This window comes from Sebastes umbrosus, chromosome 14 (genome assembly GCF_015220745.1).
Source record: "Sebastes umbrosus isolate fSebUmb1 chromosome 14, fSebUmb1.pri, whole genome shotgun sequence".
NCBI lineage: Eukaryota > Metazoa > Chordata > Actinopteri > Perciformes > Sebastidae > Sebastes > Sebastes umbrosus.
This window is the reverse complement of record NC_051282.1, coordinates 20,608,520-20,636,173: the sequence shown is the minus strand read 5'-3', so window position 1 is coordinate 20,636,173 and position 27,654 is coordinate 20,608,520. Positions and strand designations below refer to the sequence as shown.

Genomic DNA, 27,654 nt, shown 5'->3' with positions numbered 1-27,654 from the left:
TCTGGTATTTCCTTTTCATCTTGGTTGTCTCTATACTGTCATCAGTTGCCAACATACACAACATTACAAATTCTGCTGCCTGCTGTGTCACTGAAGAAATACATTTAAATATATTAAATATTATGAAGTGTGTACCCTATTTAATCTTAATAAAATTCATAAAGGGTCTGTGGCCCTCTTATTTTGAATTGCTGGCCTTGTAGGCGTGCGTGGCCCCTCAGCCTCATGGGGGCTGCAGGGATACACTTTACTTTACAGCCCAGGCTGCGTCAATAACACATTTCCACAGTGCAGACCTCTATTTCAATTTCCAGTCAAGAGCTCCATCAATACGGGACGTAGCAATTGACCTGATATGACAAGCACGCTAATGGCCTTACATACATGACAGCCATAACATACAGGCAGGGCAGGCAAACACGCCGCGACATCTACGCTGGCGATCACACATCCCGTCAGTCTGAAATCAATACTTCTGAGTGGGGGAGGAGATTGTGAAGGTGCTTGGCACGGGCCGGGCTGGAAGATTCTTATGACTGATAGCTGGCTGCCAGGTTCCTATATCACCTATGCAGCGTTGACTCTGGGAAATGTGATCCTCCTTCCTCTCCTCCTCTATCTCTCCCTCGTCTGGCAGTGAGTCGGGACATGGGAGGGAGGGAACGAGCGGGAGAGGAGGGAGGAGTAGCACATCCTCTTACAAGGACAAGCTCCTGCGCGGACAGGAAAGCATTTAACAACATTAGCAAACAGCGCACGTGTGTGTATGTGTGGTTGGATGTATGCTTGTGCTTGTAGTCTGGAGTCGCCCTGGGATGTGCAGTTTGGCCTTCACCTGTGTTCCACTCCAGCGCTCCTAACATCACTGTTTGATAATCGGATTGCTGCGCGGTTATCTGCTAATCTAATGCCGTCTGGCCGGCCTCAAGATTTAGCTGACCGTCAACCCCCCCCACTCCACCCCGAACTTCTTCTCCGCCTCCTTCCCATTTGTCTTCCTCTGCTATCCAACTGTTTAGTTCTCTTGTAAACACTCCCTCCAGCTTTCACCTTGACCTCTCCAGACTCATGCCAACTCGCTCTCTATCTTCGCCACGATACACCTGTCTCCCGATTCGATATTATCACAATACTTGGGTGCCGATTCGATATGTATTGTGATTTTTAAGTATTGCGATTCTACAAGTATTGCGATTCCATATTATCATTTATTAAGATTTTTTTTAACACTAGACCATGGGAAAAAGATGAATCATACATTTCTAGGGACTTTTAATTAGAAAAGAATATCTGAATTGAAACATTACAATGTTATGATACAGAACAGATATGACGTCACGTTACTCAGACTACAACAATAAAAGCGGTAACGTCCATATACCTAGGCAGAGACTCAAATGAAGCAAATATATCAATTCTGGCATTAAAAAAAATATTTCAAAATCGTAAAAAAAAAAAAAAAAACGTGAAACGTAGGTGAATTTTTCCCCCACACCTATTGTTTTCCATTCCCTCATTTGACGAATATGAAAATACACTCCTCCACCACCAAAACATTGCTGTTTATCTTTCTCCCTTGCTTTCCCTGCATCCTTAACCAGACCTTCGTTTCTCATCCTTTCATCTCCTCCCCTCCCCGCCCCTCTCCCTCGGCTCTGTGATAGCAGGCGGCTCCATTGTGTTGGTCGGTAGTGGTGTTTTGAAGCGACACAAACACACACACACACACACACACACACACATCATATGGGTCTATGGGTCTCTGGAGTCTGCAGTGTAAGTGGCAGGTAGGAGAGAGGCTGCACCACAGGGGCTGGCACTGTCGCCAGCACCATGGATGCTTCTTCCCCAGTATAAACAATAACAACACACACACACACACACACACACACACACACACACACACACACACACACACACACACACACACACACACACACACACACACACACACACACACACACACACACACACACACACACACACACACTGTACCCTCCTAACAGCCACAAGCAATGTAAACAAACGAGGAAATGCGCACCTGTTTCCAACACTTAAACACACACGCACATATGCAAGACCTGAGGGAGTTTTATCAATCTCAGCGTGAGGTGTCTGTGAATACAGTGTGAATACTAATTACCTGAGGTGATGGAGATGACTGACATGAATTGGATGCGTCTGCTCTGTTTTTTTTTTCATTCACTAGAGTTCCATATTTTCTATCTGCTCTCTTCCCTTGCCCGTATACTACCTCTCTTGTCATTTCACATCCTGCCACTCCCTCCTGACCTGCAGTTAGCCCCGTCACCTGACCTCCCACGCCCACCTGCACACTTGCTTCCACTTCTCCATTAGCGTTGCAGTGTACTGTATATACCGGCCCACTCCCATTCATTCTCAGCTAGATAGTCCTATTAGTCCAGCCTGCTTTTTGGACTTCTGCCTCTTTCTCTGAGCACTAACTGGATGAAGTTGCGAGTAAAACTGAACTTTTACGTTTATCTCCCTGGTCTCTGGGTTGTGCGTTTTGGTGCAAACCTGGCAAAACTGAGCCGTAACAGATTCAGCTATTTCCTACGTTTCTCAGAGGTCAAAGTTAGCTCATCTGCAGTCACACCCCTGAAAACACACACACTGGACCTGAGAAAAAGAAATGTTATCAGATAAAATTGAATTTAAGAAACTATTCTCTCATTCATTCTTAGTAAATGGCTGATTTAGAGAGACGAGGCTGCTCTATTTGGCTTCAGTAGGCAGGCACAGTCTACTTTGCTTGCTTTGTCCAGTTCTCTGCCTATGATGTCCTCAATGAGTCACTCATGATTCAAAGCTTTATTGTCATGTGGGGAACAAGTTGCACTGCACAATTCAATTCTTAATTTGCTGTCCACTTTCATTACCGTGCATTGAAAAAAATAAATGTAATTTAAAAAAGATAAAGTTATAAGATAAAACTGTACAATCACAGTTGATTATAAAAATGCAGAATATGTTTGCATGTGTATTTATACTCAGCTGAGAGAAGGGGGCTTCTGCTGATTTGGTTTCTAATTGGTTGTGGAGGATATTCACTCTGCATGTTGGGTAAACAATTAGGGTAAAGCGTGTGACTTGAATAAAACTGTGAAAACTAAATGAGGAAAAAAAGAGAAGTGATATTTGGCTGAGAAATAAGATTCCTAAAAGCACAAGCAGACAGTCAACCGCCATCCGGTTCCTTCATCAGCAAGTCCTTCAAATATGAAAGTAAGAAAAACAAAGAAGAAAAAGAAATAAAACTGCTATTGCTCTGTAGATTTGATGTCAAATAAATCTGATTTTGTTTCTATTTTTGCATATTTGTAAACAGATCATTGGTTTTCTGATTCAAACTCAACTACTTTGATAACATTGTTTTCAGTATTTTTTTTCAAGCAAAAATGTCAAATATTGTCCGCTTCCAGCTTTTCAAATGGGAATATCTTCTGTCTTTACTTGTAGTAAATGAAATGTCTTTGGGGTTTTTGACAGTTGGTAAACAAGAAGCAGTTTCTTGGAACTTGTGATGGGCAAATAATTGATTAATCAAGAAAATAATTGACAGATGAATTGGTAATAAAAAATAATGTTGGATGTAGCCTTAAACTAAATTCATTTGACTACACCCACGGTGTTAACTTATATATTGTGTGGTGGTTGTAACTCAGTCAAGAAAATAAAATTAGTCATCTCTCAGAACAGAGGGATAATAATCCAGGAATAAATCATCTATTAATTGTTTCAGCACTGGTTTATATATTGAATTGAGCACACATACATACACACACACGTATGGTTAGAAATGATCCCTGTGATTGAGAATCTCCGTCTGCTGGACACACACTTTGTTTTGTCTGACAAACCAGTTATTACACTTCAAAATGGCGCCTCACAACCGCCAAACAACACACACGTGTGAGAGTCTGTCGAGGCGAACAGAGTCCTCACACAAGCAGCATTTTTCTGTTTGAAATAACTGGTGAGAAAGCTGCCTTTGCCTTTTCAAACCTCTTGAGAGACAAGGCCTACACCAGACAGTAATGGTTACCATTAGTTGAGAAGTTGGCAACAAATTCTTGGCCTTACTTTTTAAAATATAAAAAAATAGGGACAGTCAACAGCTAAACATGCACCCAAAATAAATTTGTTGCATTAGTGATATTTAAATTGAGGCAGTGGCGTTACAGTGGGATCATCCTCCATGCTGTGCAGCCCGTGCAGCAGTCCATCCCCCATAACCAGGATCCAGTCCCGGGTGAGCAGAGTGCAGAAGCACATCGGACAACCAAAACAAACACCAACCAAATGCTGAAGCCTGATTGCCTTCTAAAAGTTAGTGCTGAGCCTTGTTGACACTATACTCAGCTTAAATGAGGACAGAAAGACAGGAGGAGCACCCTTGCGGCTTCACTGAAGGATACATGTAAAATGTATGGCTTGGTACCTTCACTCTCTCCCTTCATGTGTGTTTCACTTCCCTGTCTCTGTCTGCATCCTGCTGCTTCGTGACTGGGCTGCCGGGAGAAGACTGCAGCCCTCGCTGTTCAGGATAATTGCCAACTGAAGGTGCTAATGGCCTATAGCTGTAGAACAGACAGTGCCCTCTCAGTTCTTCCATTTCTTCATTTCCATCCCTCTGCCTTTTAATACTTCTCACCATCTCTGACTGACTCTCTTCCTCCCTGTTAATTTCTCTCCATTGGTGAGCATCATTCAACAGAGCAGTCTGGCCATAGATCTGTACGTTATTCCCTCACTGCTGAGCTAGCATTAACATCCAACAAAGTGTTACCTTTGCACAGAGCAGGCTGGTGGTTTCCCTGTGTTTAGTCTTTATGCTACGGTAAGCTTACCGACTGTAGGCGGTAGCTTCGTATATAGCTCTCAGACATGAGAGTGGTATCAATCTTCTCATCTAACTCGCTGCAAAAAAAGCGCATTTCGGATACCCTCCATACTTCATTTCTCTTATACTTTAAAGTGTTCCTATCCACTAAATGGTTTAACCTTCAGAATAATCAATGGAATGCTTGATTGTGAATATAATGTATGGTTGTTGCCCATTTTTACTGTAAATCGTGGTGAACAGCATCTTCTTGCAGCAGGAGACACAACAATGATCTTCTCCTTTTCAAAGATTTCCAACATTCACATCTTTCAAATCCAAAATGATGATCCTTACTCATAAACAAAAATATGCCAGCATGAAGTTGATTATTGTCATTCAAAGTTTCCATTCATGTACAACACTTTTATTTGAACACTATGCAACTATATAAATGTGCTTTAAGAACGGTTGTATCCCTTGTCAGGATCAATGCTGAGCTCTCAATGAATTAGATTGAGATTATTGTTTATTTTGGGCTCCCGCTGTGTGCCACCACCCACACCTCTCAGCACCGGCGCCAATCTGCTGACAATCACAGCTACACACTGACCTTAATTCTCTGTGATTACCAAACAGACTTCTCTGATGCATGAGTGTTTGACCTTTTCACACAATCATACAATCATGCACTCAAAGTTCTACTTGCTCATGTGCGTACAGTCTCTCTCCTCTTCGTCCTCCTCCTCTACACCTCTGCTTCCATCTAAAAAAAGGCCCATGACAACGAGGGCTCCTCTCACACACATTGTCAAGGCTGTTGACAAATGGGTCACCCTGTGCTCAGAATTTGTACCCACTTACTCTGACTGACCTGCTCTGTTCAGGCTAATTGGAATCTGACATTATGAGCGGTACCCACATAAAAAAAAGACGCCTTGGCACTAGGAACGTGTTAAAGGGCCATGCTGGTAATTTGACATGTTATGTTTTGTCGATTAACCACAAATTGCATTTCAGTTTTTAGATTAATTTGCTTCAAGGCAGGTACTAGTTTACTTGCATTGCACTACAATATTAATATCTAGATGAATAAGTGGTGATTTTTAAATGTAAAAGTCACATCATGGCAATTACCAGCATGGATGGTTTTAAAGGGGACATATCATGCTCATTTTCATGTCTTTCTTATATTTTGGGTTTCTACTAGAACATGTTTACATGTTTTAATGTTTTCAAACTGTCTCTCTCTTCTCGCAACAACGTTACCTCACAATGACAAGCGAACTATAAAACATGGAGTCGACATGTTCTTTGTGATGGATTCAAGTCTCTGGAAAACAAAATGCAACTAATGGCTGTCTGGAAGGTAGCAAATCCATCTTACAGTATGCGATCACAAATGGTCGGCAGTAAAGTGTAGTTAGGACTCAAATCTTAGTTGTTTTTTGGGGAGAAATATGAGGGGGGTGGCGGTAAACCACAGGGATTGTGCTGAAAGGCTTTTCAACACTTGCTTTGTCGCTGTTCTGTGACTTATCGACCCTTTCCTGACTCATTTTTCCTCATGCTGTGAAGGAAAAAAGGTGTCCTCGCTGGGAGGCTCAGCTGGAGCTGCAGCAGCCGTAGAAGCAGAAATAAACATGAGGTGGTGGAAATAATATTCATTCCGTTTTAGCTTTTAGCCAGCCTCAATTGTCACAATGTGTTGCAAAAGATGATGGCTGCAGCAGCATTGGCGGGTTGTGGTTGAGTCCTACAGTTTGTTTTTGGACTTGGATTTGATGCACAGTGCCTTTCTGCAAATCTTGCATTTGCATTTTTTTTTAAATCGAGATGAAATCGTTTATGAGCTTGAAGAACCTGGGTATTCTGTAAACAAATGGATCTAAACTGTTAATTTGAAACTTATTTTAATCATCAAGAAAACCAACATGAATGAACTCCCTCTCTGTCATCATGGCCTCTTACTTTTTTCTCCCTCTCTTATTTTCCCAGCTCCGGGGGAAGAGCTCACTGCGCCGTATCACATTTCACACTGTAAAGTATGGATCTCTCTCTGCTCCCCCTTCACACACAAACTGTATACTTTCAGAGAAAACATAAATATACAAACTGCTAAGCAGAACATTTAGGCCTGGAGGACCAGCAGCCCAGAGCAGACAGAAAGCTGGGATCGCACAAGACCCCCTGCACCTAAGCCTCCAATCCCCAAACTCATATCTTATATATTCTCAAGGACTTCCTCTGTCAGTATCTAACCACTACACACATACCGTACAGTACTACAAACATACATAAACCATCTAGACACGTGTACTGTACAGAGCCGATCAACACACACACAGAGCTTTACCTCACTGAGCTGAAAACACACTTGTAGACTGTGAAAAGAAGTGATTTAGTGAAGCCCTGAAGAGGAAATGGTAAATAATGTATTCTGCTTAAGCCACAGAAAAACAAACTGACGCTGCGAAGGAAATACTAGCAGCATCAGAGGAATGTGTGAGTGACATGCCCGTGCTTGCACTGTAACCTGCAGAAAGACACCCGGGGGGCAACACACACTAGGCCACGGGTGACATGAGTAACGACACGAAAGGCAGTTCAACATCTATAAAACAAACCAAGCAGATGGCCTCAGTGATGGGATGAACAGTAATTACTGGAAACATGAAAGCGACGTCTCCTGTGGAAGAGGAAAGTCTAATGCGAGAGATTTGAGGTTGCGTAGGTGTTGCAGTTTAAGAATGGCTCATCAATAAAAGGCACATGAGATTTCTTTTAATGTGTGGGCAGCCACTACAACTACTGGTAAATTATAAAAATATGAAACAAATGCATGAATGGAAGAGCTTAATGTAAATGATCTCTAGGCAAATTCTGACCAAATGGTGAGGTTGATTTATAACATAAAATGCCAATCAATCATTGAATCAAACAAGGCAATTAAATGATCACATCCCCTTCCAATCACATCACACTCTGCTCCCTTTACTTAAAGCCCAAAATGTCCTCATCTTGTGCCATCTGTGCCAGGGCAAAAAGAAAAATGACACCATCTGTGAATCCCTGGCAAAGTTTATCATCAACCACAGCGGTAAAGGGACATCAGAATACAACAAGCGTCTCAACACACACTTGCCCACGTTGTTCATGAGCATCACCGTTCACCATAAAGCCCAAAAGCTAGAACATGTTATTGAATTCAGACCGTGTCAGCTCAGTGCTGCAGAAAGAAACCTGATCACATGAGATTTTAGCAAGCGAAAGATTTCTAAAGTTGTTTTCAGTATGATGCATAATGCAGTGTGCACTTTGCATCGACTTTTTGCAATGCATTGAGTTCTACATACAAGACTGAGAGTCTACAGCCATTCACATCATTCCAGTATCCTTCCTCTAGCTTTAAAACCTGCCAGCTACAACCTCTTCCAATTCCAACGGGTATTCTGTTTTTCAGAGGTTGTAGCTGGCGGGTTTTAAAGCTAGAGAAGGATACTGGAATGATATGAAACTAAAAATCCTAAGGAATCTATTGGTCCCAACCATACCATGTTAGCTTTTCAGGAAGGAGGCTAAATAACACGTAATATAACAAGTTACGCTAAATTTTAGCGAGGAAAAACTGGCATAGCCATTTCCAAAGGGGTCCCTTGACCTCTGACCTCAAGATATGTGAATGAAAATGGGTTCTATGGGTACCCACGAGTCTCCCCTTTACAGACATACTGTATATGTCTCGGATGCAGAGACACAAAATGGATAATTGAAAAGTGATGTTGGAGACAACCCTGCATCAGTAAAAGCTCCAAAGCGTGTGGTGAGGAAATATGACCCTGAATAGTTTGGATTCATAATGGCAGGGAGTGATGGGTGAGGGTAAGCTGAGTATTTATGTGGGTCATTACACATGACAGTGGCATAACACATATTATAGCCCAGTTTATCATTTATTTGGGAAGATGGTCCTCGGAAAAAAATAATTCTACAGCTATATTATTGAGCTTAAAGAGAATAGTTCTCATGAGGCAAACTGCTCATACAATACCTGGATTTCAGAACCAAAGCTTAAACAATGAATAAAGTCTAAAGAATAATATTGTTTTTTTTAAATAATAAGAAAACAACACTACAATTCCAACGAGACCTTCAACGGAACAAACAGTATTTGACAGTTTTTGATGAGCCACAGACACATTTCAGTCAGTACCAGATCAGTATTGAGGTTTGACACCCAGCACTGCTAGCTACGTGACTGAAAGCTGCAAACTGATCACAGGATAATCTCACCAGGATGTCTATCAACAACACCCTGAAAACACAGCAGGATGCTCTGCTTCGTAGACCTCAAAACACAAAAAGCACTTTGTGTTGTTCAGCTGTAAGAATGGATGAATACAAGATCAAGCCCACGATTATGAAATCTATAAATAAGCTGAGGTCCGTGGTTGGCTGGGTCTTGACATGGTGCGAGGTTAGACAGAACGCAATGAAAAAAAAAAGAAAGAAATGAAAGCAAGCAAAGCGGAGCAGACAGAACCCAGGAACAACACTGGCATACACACTGACATGAGACACACAATATAGAAACCAGACAGCACAAGAGAGCCAGAGGGTTTTTTTCAGTAGCTCCACAAGAGAAGTCTCTGCTCAAATCTATGGAAGTTCAAACCTCCAGACACAACCTTGCACTCTTGCATAACCACTGTGTTTGACATGTGGTGAAACTACCGGAAAAGTGTAGCAGTATGTGCTTTCAGTCAAAGTAGAGATAACTGTGGCTAGCGATCAATACTTTGGATTTATTTTCCTGCAGTAGAACTTCTGTTGCCAGTGATGTTGGAGGTTTTTCTCGTCAGCATGTCGAGTCGGCAGCAGAGCTCATCGGTGAGAGCAATTACTCTGATTGGCTGTTCAGCTTAAACGAATCAGTGCTCGAGAAGAGAAACGGATGCGAGGAAAGCAAGTCAACGTGTTCCAGTGCAACTTGTCGGCGAAGACAAAGGCGACGTGAGGCGGCGCAATAGTCGGCCTTCATCACCGCTAATTCTTTGATGTCGGGTTGGTGTGTCTGGGCCTTTAATGCAGATCCACCCACAAGGTCATATGGTCAAGTTACATCACTTCCTTCCGCCTGCAATTCTTATCTTCCATTATTCTTTTTCCCTCCTCTTATTGTATTCTCTCAGGAAGCAAGACTGACAGGTTTAGAGTGGAATTTCCTTCTGTTTCAATGAGAAAAGCTGTGCAACAATGCTGCAACATTCACCATTAAGACTCACCACTGTCACTTCCCACATCGGCGTGACTGCGACTGAAAATGACCACACGCGTGTCGTGCACAAAGACACACATCACACACACACGTCCTGATTCATCCATCACACCGCTCCTTCTACTAATCGTCCTCTCCCTGTTCTCCTCTCAGGCATAGAGATAGCTGCACCAGACCACCCTGGGCAGCAGGAGGAGAAACAGAAGAATGAAATGGTGCGGACGTGAAGACAGCGCGCTCCCTCCGGCAGGCCAATCCTAACAGATTGACTGTCTGAGTAAATAAAGCGAGGCCGATGAGGAGGACTTGGGCGCTGGTCTTACCGGTTTCCTGTTTTCTGCTCTTTTTAATTAAGTTGCGTCATGAAAGACACTCGAAGAAACAGAGCCGCCTCCATCTCCTGTGTTTCCTTCCCATCAGTGGGATTACCTGGAGGAAACCTAGGATTCACACTTAAGTCTGTAATATAACAGGATGCGAAACCTGAGGCAGGGGTGCTATACGCCGTGACAGAAAAAATGAAAGAATGAGAGTAGCACAAAATGAAACTCTCCTGAATAGCCTTGAATTTTATATTATAAGATATTTCCCAATCCCACAATTGATAGTTGGGCTATTACACCGAATGCTTTCAAATGACAAATTCCCCTTTATTTTGGTGAACTCTTTTGATGATTGCAAACCGTTTCATCATCCTTAGTCATGCAGTACTCTTCTGAGTGTACTGTTACATTCCCTTCCTGTCTTACTGCACATTAACAAGAAGACAAAAATGTGATGGAGGGGATGTGCCGCATGTTCTACAGGCCGTAAAAAACATGTCAGAGCAAAGCCAGGTGCAGCATCTCTCTGAGACATATTATCCTATTCATCCATCAGACTACAGTTCCTTTAGCCCAGAGGAACCTGTGAAACATCCAGCCTGACAAATCTGAATATCACTCATCCTTACTCATGTCCTTGAAATGACAACAGCTACCCTTCTGGTTTCATCTCCTGATTTTTTCTCTGTCACGAGGACCTCACATATAAAATGCCTGCACCCTGCCCCCGATGTGGTGACATCACTGTCGCACACGTCCCGCAAGGATCGTCAAGATAAGGCCCCAAACAAGCCCTGGTAGTGACCAATCAAATTGCTTGTTCTTGTTTGAAAGAGCTGTCTTTGCCTGGGGCCCAATTTGACACATGGGTAATTGAGGTTCCAGCTCAAGTCATTATCCTCTAAGGGAATAAAGGAGGAGGAAGGATTAGGAGGCAACTTCGGACGACCCAACCCCCCTTGAAACAAGAGACGGATGCCCACAAGGAAAGAGAGTGTCGTCTCTCAACAAGGGAAGAGTGAGAGGAATGGCAAATACACCAAATTATTGTCAGAGCTGTAATATCAGTTAGTCTAGTGTTTGCTAATTAGCATGAGTGCTTTGAAATTGTAGCCACGGGTAAATAAAGGGTCCGGTAAAAAGTAAAAGTTGAAGAGGTGACACATTTCTCTAAGCCAGGGGTTTTCAAAGTCTAATTACTGTTGTAGAAAGTGTCTGAAACCAAGCTTCAAAACCTCAGATATAAACCCTCCATATCACATCTCCAATAGAGACTCTATTTGATTTTTCCCTCCTTCTAGATTCCTCGTCTTTTCTCTGCTCTGATCTGATAAAAGGACAGCGACGCAGCTTCAAGTGATAAGACATTTTGGAGAGACAAGAGAAACTCGCTTGGTCTATCAAATAACCTTGAAGTAACAAGCCAAACAAACATAAAGTACAGCTCCTCTTTGTTTAAATTTGCTCCGCTGAGATGTTAATCACTCTTGTTCTAGGAATGTATTTGGTATTTGGGGCTCTTGAGTGACCTTTATAAAACTGTTGATGCTCCCTGTTTGACGCCAAACTGTGGATTCAGATACAACGAGGCCTATTTGAAATGTTTGTATTTTGCAGATTGGTGCTTTGAGGGAGGCAGCCAAGAGAGCAAGCGATGATTCAGCAGCCCCAGACGTCTCGTCTGTAATCACCACTTCACATCTTCTGCTTCCTCCCTTGCAACGCAGTGCAGATCTCCTGAAATATCTGAGCGTTCAGTTTCGGGGTGCTGCTGCAGAAGACATGGGAATTACTTTAAAACCCTTTCAAAAAAGATACGTGCATTTTATTCTAACTTTCTGGATCTCTATCCATATTCCATTATTTTGAATGATTTTTGGAGGGAGCTCTTAATCTACGATTCTACGTAAAGCCTGTGATATGAGCAGTGAGGCGTGGATACGCTCTTATTCTCATCATCATCATCATCATCTCAGATGATCCCACTAAATGTAATCAGTGTTATAAGTTCAGGCTCGTACTGAGGTGTCCTCCAGAGGATCAGCCAAATCTCACATTAGCTAAACAATAGCCAGGAGCAGCGGCAGCCCGATAGTGGGATTCATCAGGGGACAGACATTTAAGACACTGTGCTCCTGTCTGACAGATCCTGCAGCTACGTTTCTGCACCGGTTTTAAAGGGACTCTATGTAAGTTTTTTACACATATAAATGTTTTTTAATCGTGTTTTATTGCCAATGTGTGAACAGGTTGTGACCTATCCTAAAAAATGAGACCATCCGTGACTTTCTGGGTTTCCTCTATCAGCCTGTAGACTGCTTTTAATGCAGGCCGTTTTTTCTGGGAAGATCCAACGGATGTAACGTCAAACACACTTGCGAGTGCTTTTACTCACAGCTACAGCTCTGCTACAGGGCCAACTGTGTGCAACCATAGCTAACGTTCAGTTAGAAATGGAGCCCGCTAACGCCAACAAACGACCAGCCACCACCACAACTCAGACTCCAACTCCAACGCAATTTCTGATTCTTACATCTAGCCCCTTTAAGTAAACTTTTTAAAAACATCACAAAGAAAGACAATTCACATCAAGCAATAATTTTGATACTAATCAATTTGTTGCTACAGAGAATACGGTGAATACAGGTATATTCAGACAGACAGCATGAGAAAAAGAATGTGTTTTTTGAACATTAAAGCATGTAGACATATTCTAGTAGAAACCCAAAATACAAGTATGAACCTGAAAATGAGCATGATATGTCCCCTTTAAACATACCAAACAACAACATGCAGGACAGTAGACTGAAATCAGCAGTCGCTCATTGCAACTACTGAACAATTTATCAAGCTGATCTTGCTTAGGAGACATCATTCAATGATTGACAAATACAGCATTATTGAAAAGTGTTTACTCAAGGGAGTTTCGACACCTTTGGGGATATTGAGGAAATAACATCCATCATTTGGTTACAAAAACAGTTTCTACAATCCAATGCAAACAACATGTTGTGCAGAAGAAGTTGACGCTTCCTTATTATTTGCATAAGTCTATATAATATGTCAGTATGTAAACAAATGTACGCAACGGCAGCTCTATTTCCACACTAGTTTTGCATGTGCAGCAATAACTGACAATTTGCTGCTAAGTGTGAAATGACAGAAAAAGCCGTATTCGTGGGCGCCTCAACTAATTTCACAGTTAATGTCACACTACAAATTTGGAGTAGGGGGGCCGATTCTTTTCACAAGGTCTATTACTACCTGTAGAATCAATGCCTTGATGCCAGAGACAAGTACACCTTCACATCATAACAACTTCCACTATTATGAACCCCCGAGGGGACAGATATTTTCAATACCCTCATAGTGAGGAAATCCTCCAGATTCTAGGAGCATTCAGGTAAAATGACCTATCGACCATCCCTGATATCAATCTCCCTGAACCCCTGCAGGATAAACTCAAATGCACCATGAAAAAGACCATCCACCCATCATCAACCTTGGGCAGTTATGAAAGGCACTCATGTCTGCATGGTCAGCTTTAACACTGGAACACCTCTGTTGAGTCACGATGCGTGGGAGCTGTTATCGGGGCCAGAGGAGGTCAAACACAGTACTGAACTGCTTTTTCTATTTTTAAGGTTGGTGAGTGGAGGAAGATGACTTTGAAATTGGAAGGAGCATTTCAGCGCCTGTGGTTATTTGAAATCACTTTTTATGCCCTAGAATGAATCACTTCAGCAGATGCAGGTTTGGAAATGCAAGTGGACCAAAATTACACCTTGAGTTTGCTGTTTTTATCCCAGGAATCTTCTGTCTTTTTAGAAACAAGATTGTGATTTTTTCAATCTCCCCTTTAAACTAAAGATGCCAAATTTAGTTGACCTAAATACAAAGGAGTTGAATCTCTGATTGAAATTAGAGATAGACGATAGGACGTTTTACAAACTATCGGCGTTATCGGCGGAACTGGGCTCTGATAGTGACCGATGGCTGCACAGCTTCCACCAGTCACACGGGGACGTACTGTACATCACCGCTTTTCATTTAGGCTTCATACACAAAGTCAAGGTAGAGGGGGAGAAAAAAAGTTCTCTCTCGAATATATAAGGCAACATTATCAGCTCTTCGTCTCCGATACAAGACGGGCAGCCAGGGAAGAAAATAAATCATTCATTACTTTAACTTACTTACAAATTTGGCGTTCTCTCTTCCAAATAATCCAGCCATGTAACCATCCATTCGTGAAATCAAGTCGCACACTTTAGGATCCTCCTTACCCCGGGAATATGCACAAACATTCATGGTTTGTAAGAGTAGCTTTTAACAATATACGCAATGCGCAACAGAAGTAACCCTGGCCAGTCATACTGTAAGCCAAAGAACAGCAAATAAATAGAACATATTCCAAGGATGTAATACACCAAATCACACTTCAGGATATTCTCTTACAAATTATTAAATTCTGAGTGACTGATTTATTAAGTCGATTAGGCTGCTGCAGAAGTAAAGAAGATATCGGCCGATTAATTGGCTATTGGCTTTTTCCTGCTCTAAACTATCATTATTATATAACGACCTTTAAAAATCCACTATCCGTCGACTCCTAATGCAAAATTGAAGAATCACCTCCTTCTCTAGGATGTTCTCTTTTTCACTCAATCAGAGAACCTTTCGCTCTCAGTCGACAGGATTGACCCAAGCCAATCATGCCTGTCCTTTATTACGCATCCCCTGTACACTCTTGAGCTGATGAGGAGCACACTGGGCCATATTGGCTCAAATCTATAATATGAGGTCATGCATGAAAAGGTGAATTGATATCATGACATCAAGACGGACTGATAACCGTGTCATCTTTATTGATTTTAATTTCCCGATGGACATTAACAGTGTTACATCATCAATGTCTATCCTTATTTTTGGATTACTTTAAACCACTTTTTTCTTCTTGTAGATGTCTGAAAATAAATGTTTGACCTTTAATCTGCTGCAAAGGTTAAGGACTCTACAGAGTGCAGGGAAGATAGAGTGAGAGATAGAGAGAGCAATAGAGTCAACCTTACATTCTTGATAAAATCCTGCTCCTCCTTCCCTAGTTAGTTGTGCTGGCTGTCAGTTCCCTCCACCCAGCAGCCAGGCTGGAGCCAGCCTTGCAGCTGTCCACAGTCCAGACTTACATAACAAGGCTGCATCACAAACCCCCCTCTAGCCACTCTGCAGCCTCTCCACCATGACACTGTCACCCCGCTGAGGAAATGGCAAGAGGACAAAGTTGCATGCCCGCTTAAGGGACACACACACACACACACACACACACACACACACACACACACAAACTCCTCTCTTCTAAGAGTTGCTTGTTGAGGGCCAACTTAATGAGGTAATGCAGTGCAGTAATTGCTCATTTGCTTCCCTATTCCCATGGACCCGTGGCCCCTTCACCTTTTAAACCTCCACACACACACACACACACAGAAGAGTGCTGCTCAAGTGTGGGTGGCTCTGCTGAAGCTATACATGAAGCAATTGTACAGAATGGCTGACCCAGTTTCCCACCATGCTCTGCTCTAACAGTGCGTATCATTTCGTGACTATAATGTGCAATGTATCTTTCTAGAGGTGCTCTCAGGCAAATCTAACCCTGCTTAGACACACCTGCTGAACATGACAAGATCAAATGGTACAAGACATATTTCAGGCTCTGTGACAGGAGTGTTTCACCTTGAATATATGCATGTTGAATGCTCAAACCTGTTCTACAAGGCCAGCATGTGATCAACAAAAGACTAAAGTAACTCCAAGGACATTTGCTAACAAGATGAAGGACTTTCCTTGAAACTGCCCCCAAGAAGGAGAAGATATTGGACTGGTGACGTGTTCGGAAACTGTAAATCTATTAAAATTCCATCAAAAAGCAGCAGTTTAATAATAGTTGAATATCTGAAGAAATGTTTGAAGCGTCTCAAGTGCAGCTGAAACACAAAAGAAGGGAATTCCACAAGCTGTGCACAATTTACTGGCCTTAAATTCAGCCTTTCACGTCAGAAGAAGAGCCTTGGAAATGTGAGGGCACTTCTCTGAGAGAGCATAATGGATCACTACTGCGGTCATTAAACGCAACTGTAGAGAGTCACGCTCAGGTGACAAGAGTCCACCAACATTTCATGTATATAAAACACTCAAATACCAAATTTCCTTCCAGTGTAGCGAGATCACGGTTATGGAAACTACACAATGACAGTTAATGGGTTTGTGCGTCGCCACTGTTGACGGTCAGCTGTCGGACAGTTTGGGGCCATCGGTGAGTGTCTGTCGGCCTAGTTCTTGTGGTGTGTCCCGCACCGTCAGCTCTATAGTCTGCCTGTGTCTGTGGGTTTTCGGCCGATTCAGCATGTTGAATCGGTGGCGACGCTCATCGATGAGAGAAATCACTCTGATTGGCTGTTCAGCTCAAACAAGTCAGCGCACGAGAAGAGAAACGGAAGTGAGGAAAGCAAGCGAACGCAAAAGTAAAGTCACACACAGAAGGCTCTCTTATTTTTCATCTTCATCTCATCTGATCATTCCAATACACGGATTTTTTCACAACGACATGGTCATCTGGAATGAAGCTAAGTGGTGAGTGAGTGGTGTGAAAATGGTTGGCATACGCCGCTTTGTTTGATGTACGTATTATAACAACGACTTGTATATCCGCAGTCCTCGGTCTTCCGGTTTCCCTTTTTGAATGACGAATACAGACTACCGCCACCTGCTGGTGTGGATAGTTATGTCCTCTTAAGCAGACATAGAACGTGCGTCCTAACAGGCCATCGGCTGCAGTGTTTGCAGTGTGTTCAAGACACAGGCGAAGTGAGGCGACACAACAGTCGACCCTCATCGCTGCTAGTTCTCTGATGTCGAGTTGGTATGTCTGGGTCTTTCGAGCCGTCTCTGGTTATTTTAGAACAATATATGAGAATTTGCTGTATTTCATCACACTGTGCTAGCGAAGCTCAGCAGGATCACTTCCTAACATCGTATGAACATGATATTCAAAGAATCAGTCTTTGAAGGTTTGTAATCAATCACATTTAGACGGCACAATCCCCTCAAGCTTTCCTGTTATGTTTTGCTCGTGAGCTTCACACACAGGTGGACTGGTTGTTGTGGACGGCGAGGAGGGATTTCGAAACAAGTTTTTTTTTTGTTTTTTTTATGAAAAACAAATATTTTCGTTGTAAATACCAAGGAAAAGGCTCAGGATGAAAAAGCAAAGAACTCCACCTTTATTTGCGTTGACAACACTCAACTAATGTCAGGGTCTGCGTCCATACAAACATGCATGTTGTCTGTGTGAGGGCGTTTGCCCACATCCAAAGGGAATCCAATAACGGGGGTAACAAATAATTAGAAAGTGTTTTGTGTCAGTTGCCAAGCAAATTAGGTCTGATATGACAGAATGCAACTCTCCAGTGTGTCCCGCCTACGCAATACTTGTATCTCCACCAAGGACCCCATGATGCAGTCTGACATGCTGACAGATTGTGTTGTAAAAACAATGCATTCTTGCGCACTAAAAAGCATAACATGTGGGTAATAATACATGAATCATATGAGGAAACTTGCCATCTTGCCTATGTCAGTGTGTGGACTCATATAGCTAGATGGGATATCAGTGACAATGGGGCCAATCTATTCAATTAAATTCTATGTTTATATTATATATACATTATACAGTATACGGTAATTTTAATTCCTGTTTAAGTTTTGATCAATTGCATTAAAAAGAGTTACACTTGAACTATAATTCCTATTCATTTTGAAGATTTTTGTTGTTGTTGTTTTTTGTTGTTGTTGGTGTATGATTTATTATTTTAATAATAAATATCAATATTTAGTAATTTATATCTATGTATTTATTTGTTACATTTCGTTTTACAAAGTTAAGAAAGCAATGTTTAAGTAAGGCCTGATGTTGCCTTACACATAAAAGAATGATCCCAGTCACTTCCACACAGTGAGGCATACAGCTTATTAACTGGTATCAAATCGGTACTCAGTATCGGCCGATACCCAAAGCCCAGGTATTAAATCGGTATCAGGACAGAAAAAGTCGGATCAGTGCATCCCTGGTGTGCGGAAGACCAGTTGATTAACCTCCAGTAATGGGAGCACTAATTATGGCTGGGCAACCATTAAAAATATCAACAACATCATCATTACCATCCATTGCTGAAAGAGCTATATGGTGAGAAATGGCCCACAACTCAGGTTTTCTGGTATATTGGGTATATTCTGTGCACCATCTGTTTCGCCAAAACCTGCAATTACTTCTGTATTGTTAAGTGTTAAAAAAATGTAACCCGGGGTGTACTGCTACTCTACTAAAAACTTTATCATTCTTGTAATACATTTTATTCGCAGATACCACAGCATAGTATATATATATATATATAGTACATATAGTAATATCTAAAGCTAAACTTAAAAATATCAGAAATACACAACAACTCTCTCTAATGACTGTATTGGTGTGTTACTGTACTGTACTATACTGCACTGGAGTGTAAGTGTACACAGTACTGGATAAAACTAGCACTGACCCAGTACTGGGTAAAGTTTACCAAGTACCAATGGGTATAAAAACTACTGGGTCAACAATAATCCCAAAACACTGGGTTATATTGACCCAGTTTTAGTGTTACATGTTATTATTAACATTGGGTTAATCAGCCATACCAATGTCGTTATTTTGACCCAGTAAAAATGCCATATTTACATTTTTGTTGGGTCAAAAATTCGCCCAAAAGGGGTGGTTACTTTTACCCAGTATAAAGTTGTTTTTAAAACGTTTTATTTGGGTCATAGATCAAACCAAAAAGGGTGGTTATACAGCATACAGTATATGCTGTATTATAGCAACAATAAGGTCACTGCAGCTGTAGCAGAAATAATGCAAATTCTCAGGCTCCTTTTGCTTCTGTTTGAACCGATATTAAAGATACACCCTGCATGTCTGAGGAGTTTAGGATGATTAGTTTATCTAGATGATTATAGCACAGCTGACTTCATGTCAAAGTGTCTGTTTATTCCACACACAACATGCAGGGACATCCACATGTGTACGACATAAAATACAGCAGATGTTCTGTGAAGATTTTGTTATTCTTGATGAGTGTATTGTATTTCTGTTCAGGGTAATAATCCCCTTATGCATTCTCTCCTTGTGCTAAACTTCTAGTTGCTATAGTATCTTTCTCATTTTTCTGGGCAGTGGAACTCAATGACCCCTGGAAGTGTCATACCAAACATTTGTATTCTTATTTTGTTACGCATTTTGTTACTTATTGTTGCTACAATACAGCATACAGTATATGCTGTATTGTAGCAACAATAAGGTCACTGCAGCTGTAGCAGAAATAATGCAAATTCTCAGGCTCCTTTTGCTTCTGTTTGAACAATATAATATATTTCTAATTTTTCTGGGCAGATGTTCTATGAAGAAGTGCTATAAGTGGGGGCATAAAGTATAATTGGGGGTAATAATCCCCTTATGCATTCTCTCCTTGTGCTAAACTTCTAATTGCTATAATATATTTCTCATTTTTCTGGGGTACCTATAGTGGAACTCAATGACCCCTGGAAGTGTCTCACCACACATTTGTATTGTTATTTTGTTATGCATTTTAGTAAATGCTGTATTGTAGCAACGATAAGGTCACTGCAGCTGTAGCAGAAAGATACAACCTGCATGTCTGAGGAGTTTAACATCTCTGTAAATATATTAGTTTATCAAGATGATTATAGCACAGCTGATTTCATGTCAAAGGGTCTGTTTATTTCACACACAACATGCAGGGACATCCACATGTGTATAGGACATCAAATACAGCAGATGTTGTTGCTATAAAGTCTAATTGGGGGTAATCCCCTTATGCATTCTCTCCTTGTACTCAACTTCTAGTTGCTATAATATATTTCTCATTTTTCTGGGGTACCTTTAGTGGAACTCAATGACCCCTGGAAGTGTCTCACCACACATTTGTATTCTCATTTTGTTACAGCACAGCCACTTAGCAAATCCCCCCTTGTGTCACCTTGACAATCATTGACAATGAGAATTTAAGTGTCTGTAAATCAAACCAACCTTCATGATGCCACAAGGTGTGTTTCCAGCTCCTACTTGACTTCTCTCGGATGAATTATCTCGGCTGCCACTCCCGATCCTCGGACTGCTGCTGTGGTGCTCCCTGCTGTACCGTCCATTGGTGTAAACTCCTTCGGCTCCGTAGCCCTGGGCAGCAGCGGCCGACACCTCCAGGTACGCCCGGGTGCCGGTGAAAGTCAGCGCGGCCGCATCGCCGGTGGTGATCCCGGCTGTATTGTTGTTGGTCGCGCCCTGCTGGGCTCCAGGATCCAGAAAATGTCCCGACACAACATCTGAAGCGTGTACCCCTGCCATTGATCCAACCCGGTGTTACAGCAATGCCCTCCGCTCCTCAGCAGTGGAAGAAAAACAGCCCATTATCTCTCAGAGCACGGTGGACTTCTGGTTGACGTCCTTGTCTTCTTCTCACCAGTGCTGGTCCATCACCGGAGCTCGTCCTGGTCAACCAACGAGCAGACACGGTGTGTACCCCACAAAGCGACCTCCTGTGTGCTCCAAAAAACACTACAAATACTGACTTATGTCGAGGCTTATTTGCTGCTGCCGTTTTTCTGTGTGTGCAGCTTTGCACTTTCGTCTCCTTGTCCTCAAAAAAATCTGTTTCTGCTCAGCACGTCCGCTTCTGCTCACTTTTGCAGAGCTTTGCTTTTGCAGAGCGGAGAGCTTCTTCTTCTTCTTCTCCTCCTCTCTCCTCCTCTCTCAAATTCACATGCATCCGCGGGACAAATTCAAGACTGCGAGAGCGCAATCGCAATAAGCACCCCCCCCCCCAAAAAAACCCCGCATGCACACATGAGCGCGTGCGTGTACAACGTGTGCGCGCACCATCTACCCCCCAATAACAAAACAAGACTACAACTGTATATATTGACTTGTCCAAACATTGGAACATTTCTTACACACTTTAAAGCTCTATAGTTTTATTATAGAAAATATAAACATTATTTTTATATTCCACAGACTACACTTTTTATATTCAACACTGTAAAAAAAAACATTTTTTTTAAATTTTTTTTCATGAAATTTGACATTTTTTGTCTGTATTTAAAAATGACAGAATTTTTTTTTTTAAATTACATGTTTCATTTGTGATTTATATATAAATGGTCTTAGATTTACAGTATTTTTGTAATCACACTCGTTATTATCTGTATTTAAAGATAATTATTCTGTTTTTTAGAGGTTTATGACTCTATTTTAACAATTCATTTATTTTAGAAGAAAAGGATTTCATGGAATTCTAAAAATATTTCTTGTAAAAATACAGACTTTTTATGCTAAACTTCTGAGTTAATGTAAATTTGGGCTTTTGCAACGTAAAATTACATGTTTAATTTGTTATTTATATGTAAATGGTCTTAGATTTACGGTGTATCACTCTATTCTAACAATAAATATATGTTAAAAGTAAAATATTTCTTGTAAAATTACAGTAATAAAGGTTAATTATATAAAGATAATTACTGTTTGTTTTTTTACAGTTTATTTATGTTAATTAACGGACAGTATTTTTCCGTTTTTTAACAGACATTTTCTGGTGCCCCTGCTGCCGGAAAGTTTTCGTTATTTTACACTTTTTTTTACAGTGTATATATTGAATTGTTTGTGAGTTCAAGACCCAAACATTGGAACATTTCTTACACACTTTAAGCTCTATAGTTTTATAATAGAAAATATAAACATTATTTTTTTATGTTAACTTATACTCACAAACTCACTCCATTTAGCAGGCTCACCATAAGAGGACGCTAGGGAGCCTCCAAATGAGTGAAAACTGGATTATTTTTTTTTTTCTGCTCATTTTATTTTAGTGGAAGCAGATGATTTACTAAAAATCTGTCCTCTTGGAAAAGGAAACAACCACTTCAGTGTGCATTGTGCAATAAAATATTGGTAAAAAATTTGGGCTGTCAATCGATTAAAATATTTAATTGTGATTAATCACATGATTGTCCATGATTAATCGCAAATTATTCACACATTTGTATCTGTTAAAAATGTACCTTAAAGGGAGCTTTGTCAAGTATTTAATACTCTTATCAACATGGGAGTGGGCAAATATGCTTGCTTTCTGCAAATGTATGTATATATTTATCATTGGAAATCAATTTACAACACAAAACAATGACAGATATTGTCCAGAAACCCTCACAGGTACTGCATTTAGCATAGAATAATATGCTCAAATCATAACATGGCAAACTGCAGCCCAACAGGCAACAACAGCTGTCAGAGTGTCAGTGTGCTGACTTGACTATGACTTGCCCCAAACTGCATGTTATTATCATAAAGTGGGCATGTATGTAAAGGGGAGACTCTTGGGTACCCAGAGAACCCATTTTCATGCACATATCTTGAGGTCAGAAGTCAAGGGACCCCTTTGAAAATGGCCGTGCCCGTTTTTCCTTTCCAAAATTTAGCTTAAGTTTGGAGCGTTATATAGCCTCCTTCGTGACAAGCTAGTATAATTTATATTTATATATATATATATATATATATATATACAAACATTAAAAAGCATTTTAGGTCAATTTGTGATATTGGGCTATATAAATAAAATAATATTAAAATAAAATAATACTTGATCCTGGCTTCAGGTGGGCTACATCAATGACAGTCCTTGTGAGTCCTTGTTTCCAAGGTAATGTGTTGCAATGCAGGACAGTACAGAGAAAAAGACTCACCAGATATGTTTCATTATTTAACTGCTACTGTAGCTTTAAAGGTGGGAATCCTGCTCACGATCCACCTCAAATACTGTTTTCACCTACCAAACGTGCTAAGGAGAGTAGTAACGGTTAGTACAGAACACGCGCGTTGACACTCCTCTGTAATTTCACAGTATCACTCTTCATCAAAGATGCAAGGATGCTCTTCCTCCGTCCCACCTCCCTTCTTCTTAGGCATCGATTTGAAGACAACCAGCAGTGGGAGACAACAACATCACTACACAAAGTATGACCTGGACACCCCATAAAACTGAGCATCTGCTCACGCCTCTGAGGCCAAAATAAACTACAACAATGGTGCAACATCCAACTTCAGGCCAGCTCACATCATCAGACGAGACGTGGCCAGTAAGCTGGGATAATGCAGCCCCATTTATAACCCACTGAGGAGGCAAATCAAATCACAGGCAATTTGTATAAAAGGAGTCATGTGCAGCAGAGAGCGTGAGCTCAGCGTCTGTTCATAATTGTCAAATATGGCCAGAAAAATCAGAGCCAAAGCAAAGTCTTTACATCACACACAGACTTGATTCTACTGGGATCTTTATCCTTCATGTAAACGTTGCAAACAATACGGGAAATTCTTTCTGGTAAGCAGCAACGCCCACATGACACACAGCGGATTACTGTACACGGTACGTAGTTCGGGTATGTTTTGTCAGAGGGCGAGACAGTCTGAAAAAGTCTTATTCAAGGGTGTTCCTACATGGATGTTTTCACAGACCTTGCTGGTGATAAGTGGCTTAATCTGCAGCCAAAACACAGCCTCTCTAATCGCATTCAGTCCTATGATTGATAATGACTTGCAAGAATGTGAGTACTGCTGGAGCCCGGCTACTTCTCAAGGACGGGCGGGACATTGAGAGGGAGAGGTGAATGAAATCTTTGAATGTATGATGTGACAGAGGGGAAGAGTGAAAAGGGGATGGAAGATGGGACTGGGAAAGATCTCAGGCTCCCTTCTTTTCCTCTCTCGCTACTCCCTCCTTTCCCTCGTGATCTCTCTGGGTCATGTATTATGCATTCTCAGAAATAATTCAGCAAAAGTTCTGCTTTTAAAAGCCTCTGTGCCTGGGCCAGCTGTCTGACTTTAATGTGAGAAGTCTGACGGTCAGTCTCCAAACTTACACATTGGCTCTCCACATGGATTTAAACCGAGAGGGGGGTAAGTCAGACCAGTTCACATGAGTCCACGAGATGTGACCACAGTCTGCCTTGTGAAAGGGGCCTCTCATTGATCCACCCACAAATAATATTCAGCAAAGCACTACATTACTCGGTGAAAATATCAGGAATGATGGAAAGAGCAAAACATACTTTTAGTTCGTCTGAGGCTAAAAAGAGCTCAGCAAGTGAGAGAGAACATGAAATACAGAGCAGGCTGTTACAGCACTCTTGAGCCCTGAAAAGGCAAAGTCACTCTAAATAACACCCTTGTTGTTTTCCATTGAGGTTTGCTGTAGTTTCCTGTGGCAGGATGTCAGCCATGGCTATGTACAGTCAGGCACCGCTCCCTCCTGCAGCAGCAGCAGCTGTCAGGTTCAGACCAATGGATCTCCATCGCCGCCATACCTTCAGGCCTCTAACGGCCCCCTCCTCCCACCGGGGCCCATCAACAGAAGCCAGGCCATCTTATTGATGACAGCTGGCTATTGATCAAGTCTCCTAATCCCCGCTGGCAACAGGGGAATAGAAGCGAGGGTCACCCGGTCAAACGTTCAGGATTTATTACCACGCAAGGTTTTGTAGAAAAGCCATGTGTTTGTCGATTTGTTCTCTCACACCTATATTTCTCATTTACAGTGTCTACCATTGATATATATCTTTGGTGTCTACAGCATCTGTTATAGTTTCCTTTTTCTAACTTAAAGGAACAGTATGTACTATTTAGGGGGATCTATTGGCAGAAATGGAATATAATATTAATAAGTATGTTTTCTTTAGTGTATAATCACCTGAAAATAAGAATCGTTGTGTTTTCGCTACCTTAGAATGAGCCGTTTATATCTACATATAGGAAGCGGGTCTTCTTCAAGGAGCTGGTCGTCATGTTTCTACAGTAGCGTAGAATGGACAAACCAAACACTGTTAACTTTTCCTGTTTGGGCCGGAGACGAAAACTTTACTCGCTCTGGAGTTAACCCCCGACACAACACTCAGCCGCCGGGAAACAACTATTATATTATTTCTGCACAAACTGCAACTTCCACTGTACATTCACTTGATACAGTAGAAACTGCTTATAGTGATCACAGTTACAGTGATCAACCATTTATATGGATCAAAAAGCTTGGGACAGAATCATTCCTATACAAATGCTGATTAAATAATTTGCTTATTATATGCTTATAGTAATCAAATAGTCCGCTTATAGTGTTAATATTGGGTCTTTTCATACATGACAACATATGGTAAAACATTTTAAAACTACATTAGACTAATAGTTGAATTTTTGTTTTGTTTTTTACTTTACTTCCTTGATACTTTGCCTCACGGACCGTCTGCTTTCCGGCTGGATAACTGTGCTACGTGCACATTGATATAGTGATGGGAAAAGGAAAGTCATTGTCTGTTTCATTACTTTGTATTCATGTAATAAATATACAAATGTCAATTAGATGGCAATCTGCATTAGAAATGATGCACAAAAAACAACAATTTGGTTATAATAATCATCCGCTTAAAGTGATCAATGTGACCTGGACAGACATGATCATTATAAGCGGTTTACACTGTATTCTCAAAGCTAAACTAACTCTTTCTTCTGCTCCGCTCGCTCACTTGTTCACTCACAGATATTCACCGCCGCTCTCTCGCTTCACCACTCACTTCCAATGTACACACACACTCTACGCACTGGCTCTGCTCCAAATGATCTACACTACTCTTACAACAGCTATCACTAGATAGGGCCATTCGCGTTTTCACGTCGACCACCATAGTTGTCTTATACACACTTGGAGAGGTTGCAATCTGCAGCCTCACTGCTAGATGTAGCCTGATCTTACACACTGGACCTTTAAAAGGAAGATAGTACCCTCTGTGGTAGAGGTAAATAAACGGCAAAATGTTACCAGCAGAAACACTTCTTCATTTTGAAAGAGCAACGACCAACGAGGAAACTCAAACACTCGACAACCAAAGGTGTAACTTCATCACTCAGCAACTTCATTGCTCACTCACCCGGCTTTGCTGCGGTCCAGCCAAAAATCAGCCAGAAATGTTGTGGTCCTGGTACTCTGTGCTTACAATCCCTTGGAGAGCAGGGAAAGCCTCTTCACACTAGAGAAGATGAAAAAGACGAAAAAGCAGAAATGGCTGATGAATGTTTTTTGTATCAGACTGAATTGTTTTGGAAGACATTAGAAAAGGGAGGAAAAAAAGGAAAAAACACTTTGAAAAAATCAGCCAGAGATTTTCATGGTCCTGGTACTCTGTGCTGACCCTTGAACATCATCCAGCAAGCTCCCCAAGCCCAGGCCCGGCCCTCAACCCCTCACCCTAACTCTGCTGCCCTTGGACATCCTCCAGCATGCTCCCCAGGCCCCCAAGCCCTCACCCAACGCCCCTAACACTGTCTCTCCAGCCCTGGACCAGCCTCCAGCAAGCTCCACAGGCCCAGGCCTGGCCCACAAGCCCTCAACCTAACACACAGGGGGCCCAGATGGGATTAGTGTTGGTTTGCCCACACTGCCCACAGTAAACCCACACCCACAGTGGCACGGGCATGTTTGCTGGTGTATTGGGACAAAAATAAAACCACATGAACGAGAATCCACATCCCACAAACACATTTATAGTGTGTGAATTGTACATCTGAATGATGATATCTATAGAGGAAGCTCCTGCTGCTCACAGCCGGCGAGCAGAGGGTGCGTCTTCCTGAGCTTTGCCATCGCACTTCCTGTGCCTGCCTGCCCATGTGATCATCTGTCCATCAAGAACCTTGCATGAAATCTTTCCCACAAAGGCTTTTTATCTTGTGTAGTTTTTAATTCTGCATTTATAGTCACTCTTTAAAGGCACAATCCATGATCTAAACAAAAAGATACCCCCAACACCATGAATGAAAACACAAAATATGAACGTTCTATTAAAGTGACCTGTAAGGCCTCCTATACAATACAGGGACGAAGATGTGGCAAATGTTTCATGATGTAAAAGATTTGTTCCCATTGCTTGGGCAGGAAAACAGGCCTGTATTGAATCATGTTTTTATAAAGACACAAATTACATATATAATTCAAACTTATAATAAATAAATCTGAGATTTCGAGAATAAAGTCATAATATTACAAAAATAAAGTCATAGGTTTACGAAA

General features: G+C 41.5%; 1 protein-coding gene across 1 annotated transcript in view; it reads right to left on the bottom strand.

The window, feature by feature from the left end:
• Nucleotides 1-21,336, bottom strand: part of si:ch211-210g13.5 (inactive phospholipase C-like protein 2) — a 78,058-nt gene extending 56,722 nt beyond the window's left edge. The window contains exon 1 of the mRNA XM_037791517.1: nucleotides 20,583-21,336. Coding sequence (XP_037647445.1) covers nucleotides 20,583-20,897 — 315 coding nt within the window. The 5' untranslated portion in view covers nucleotides 20,898-21,336. The remainder of the gene's footprint in view (nucleotides 1-20,582) is intronic.
• Nucleotides 21,337-27,654: the final 6,318 nt, after the last annotated feature.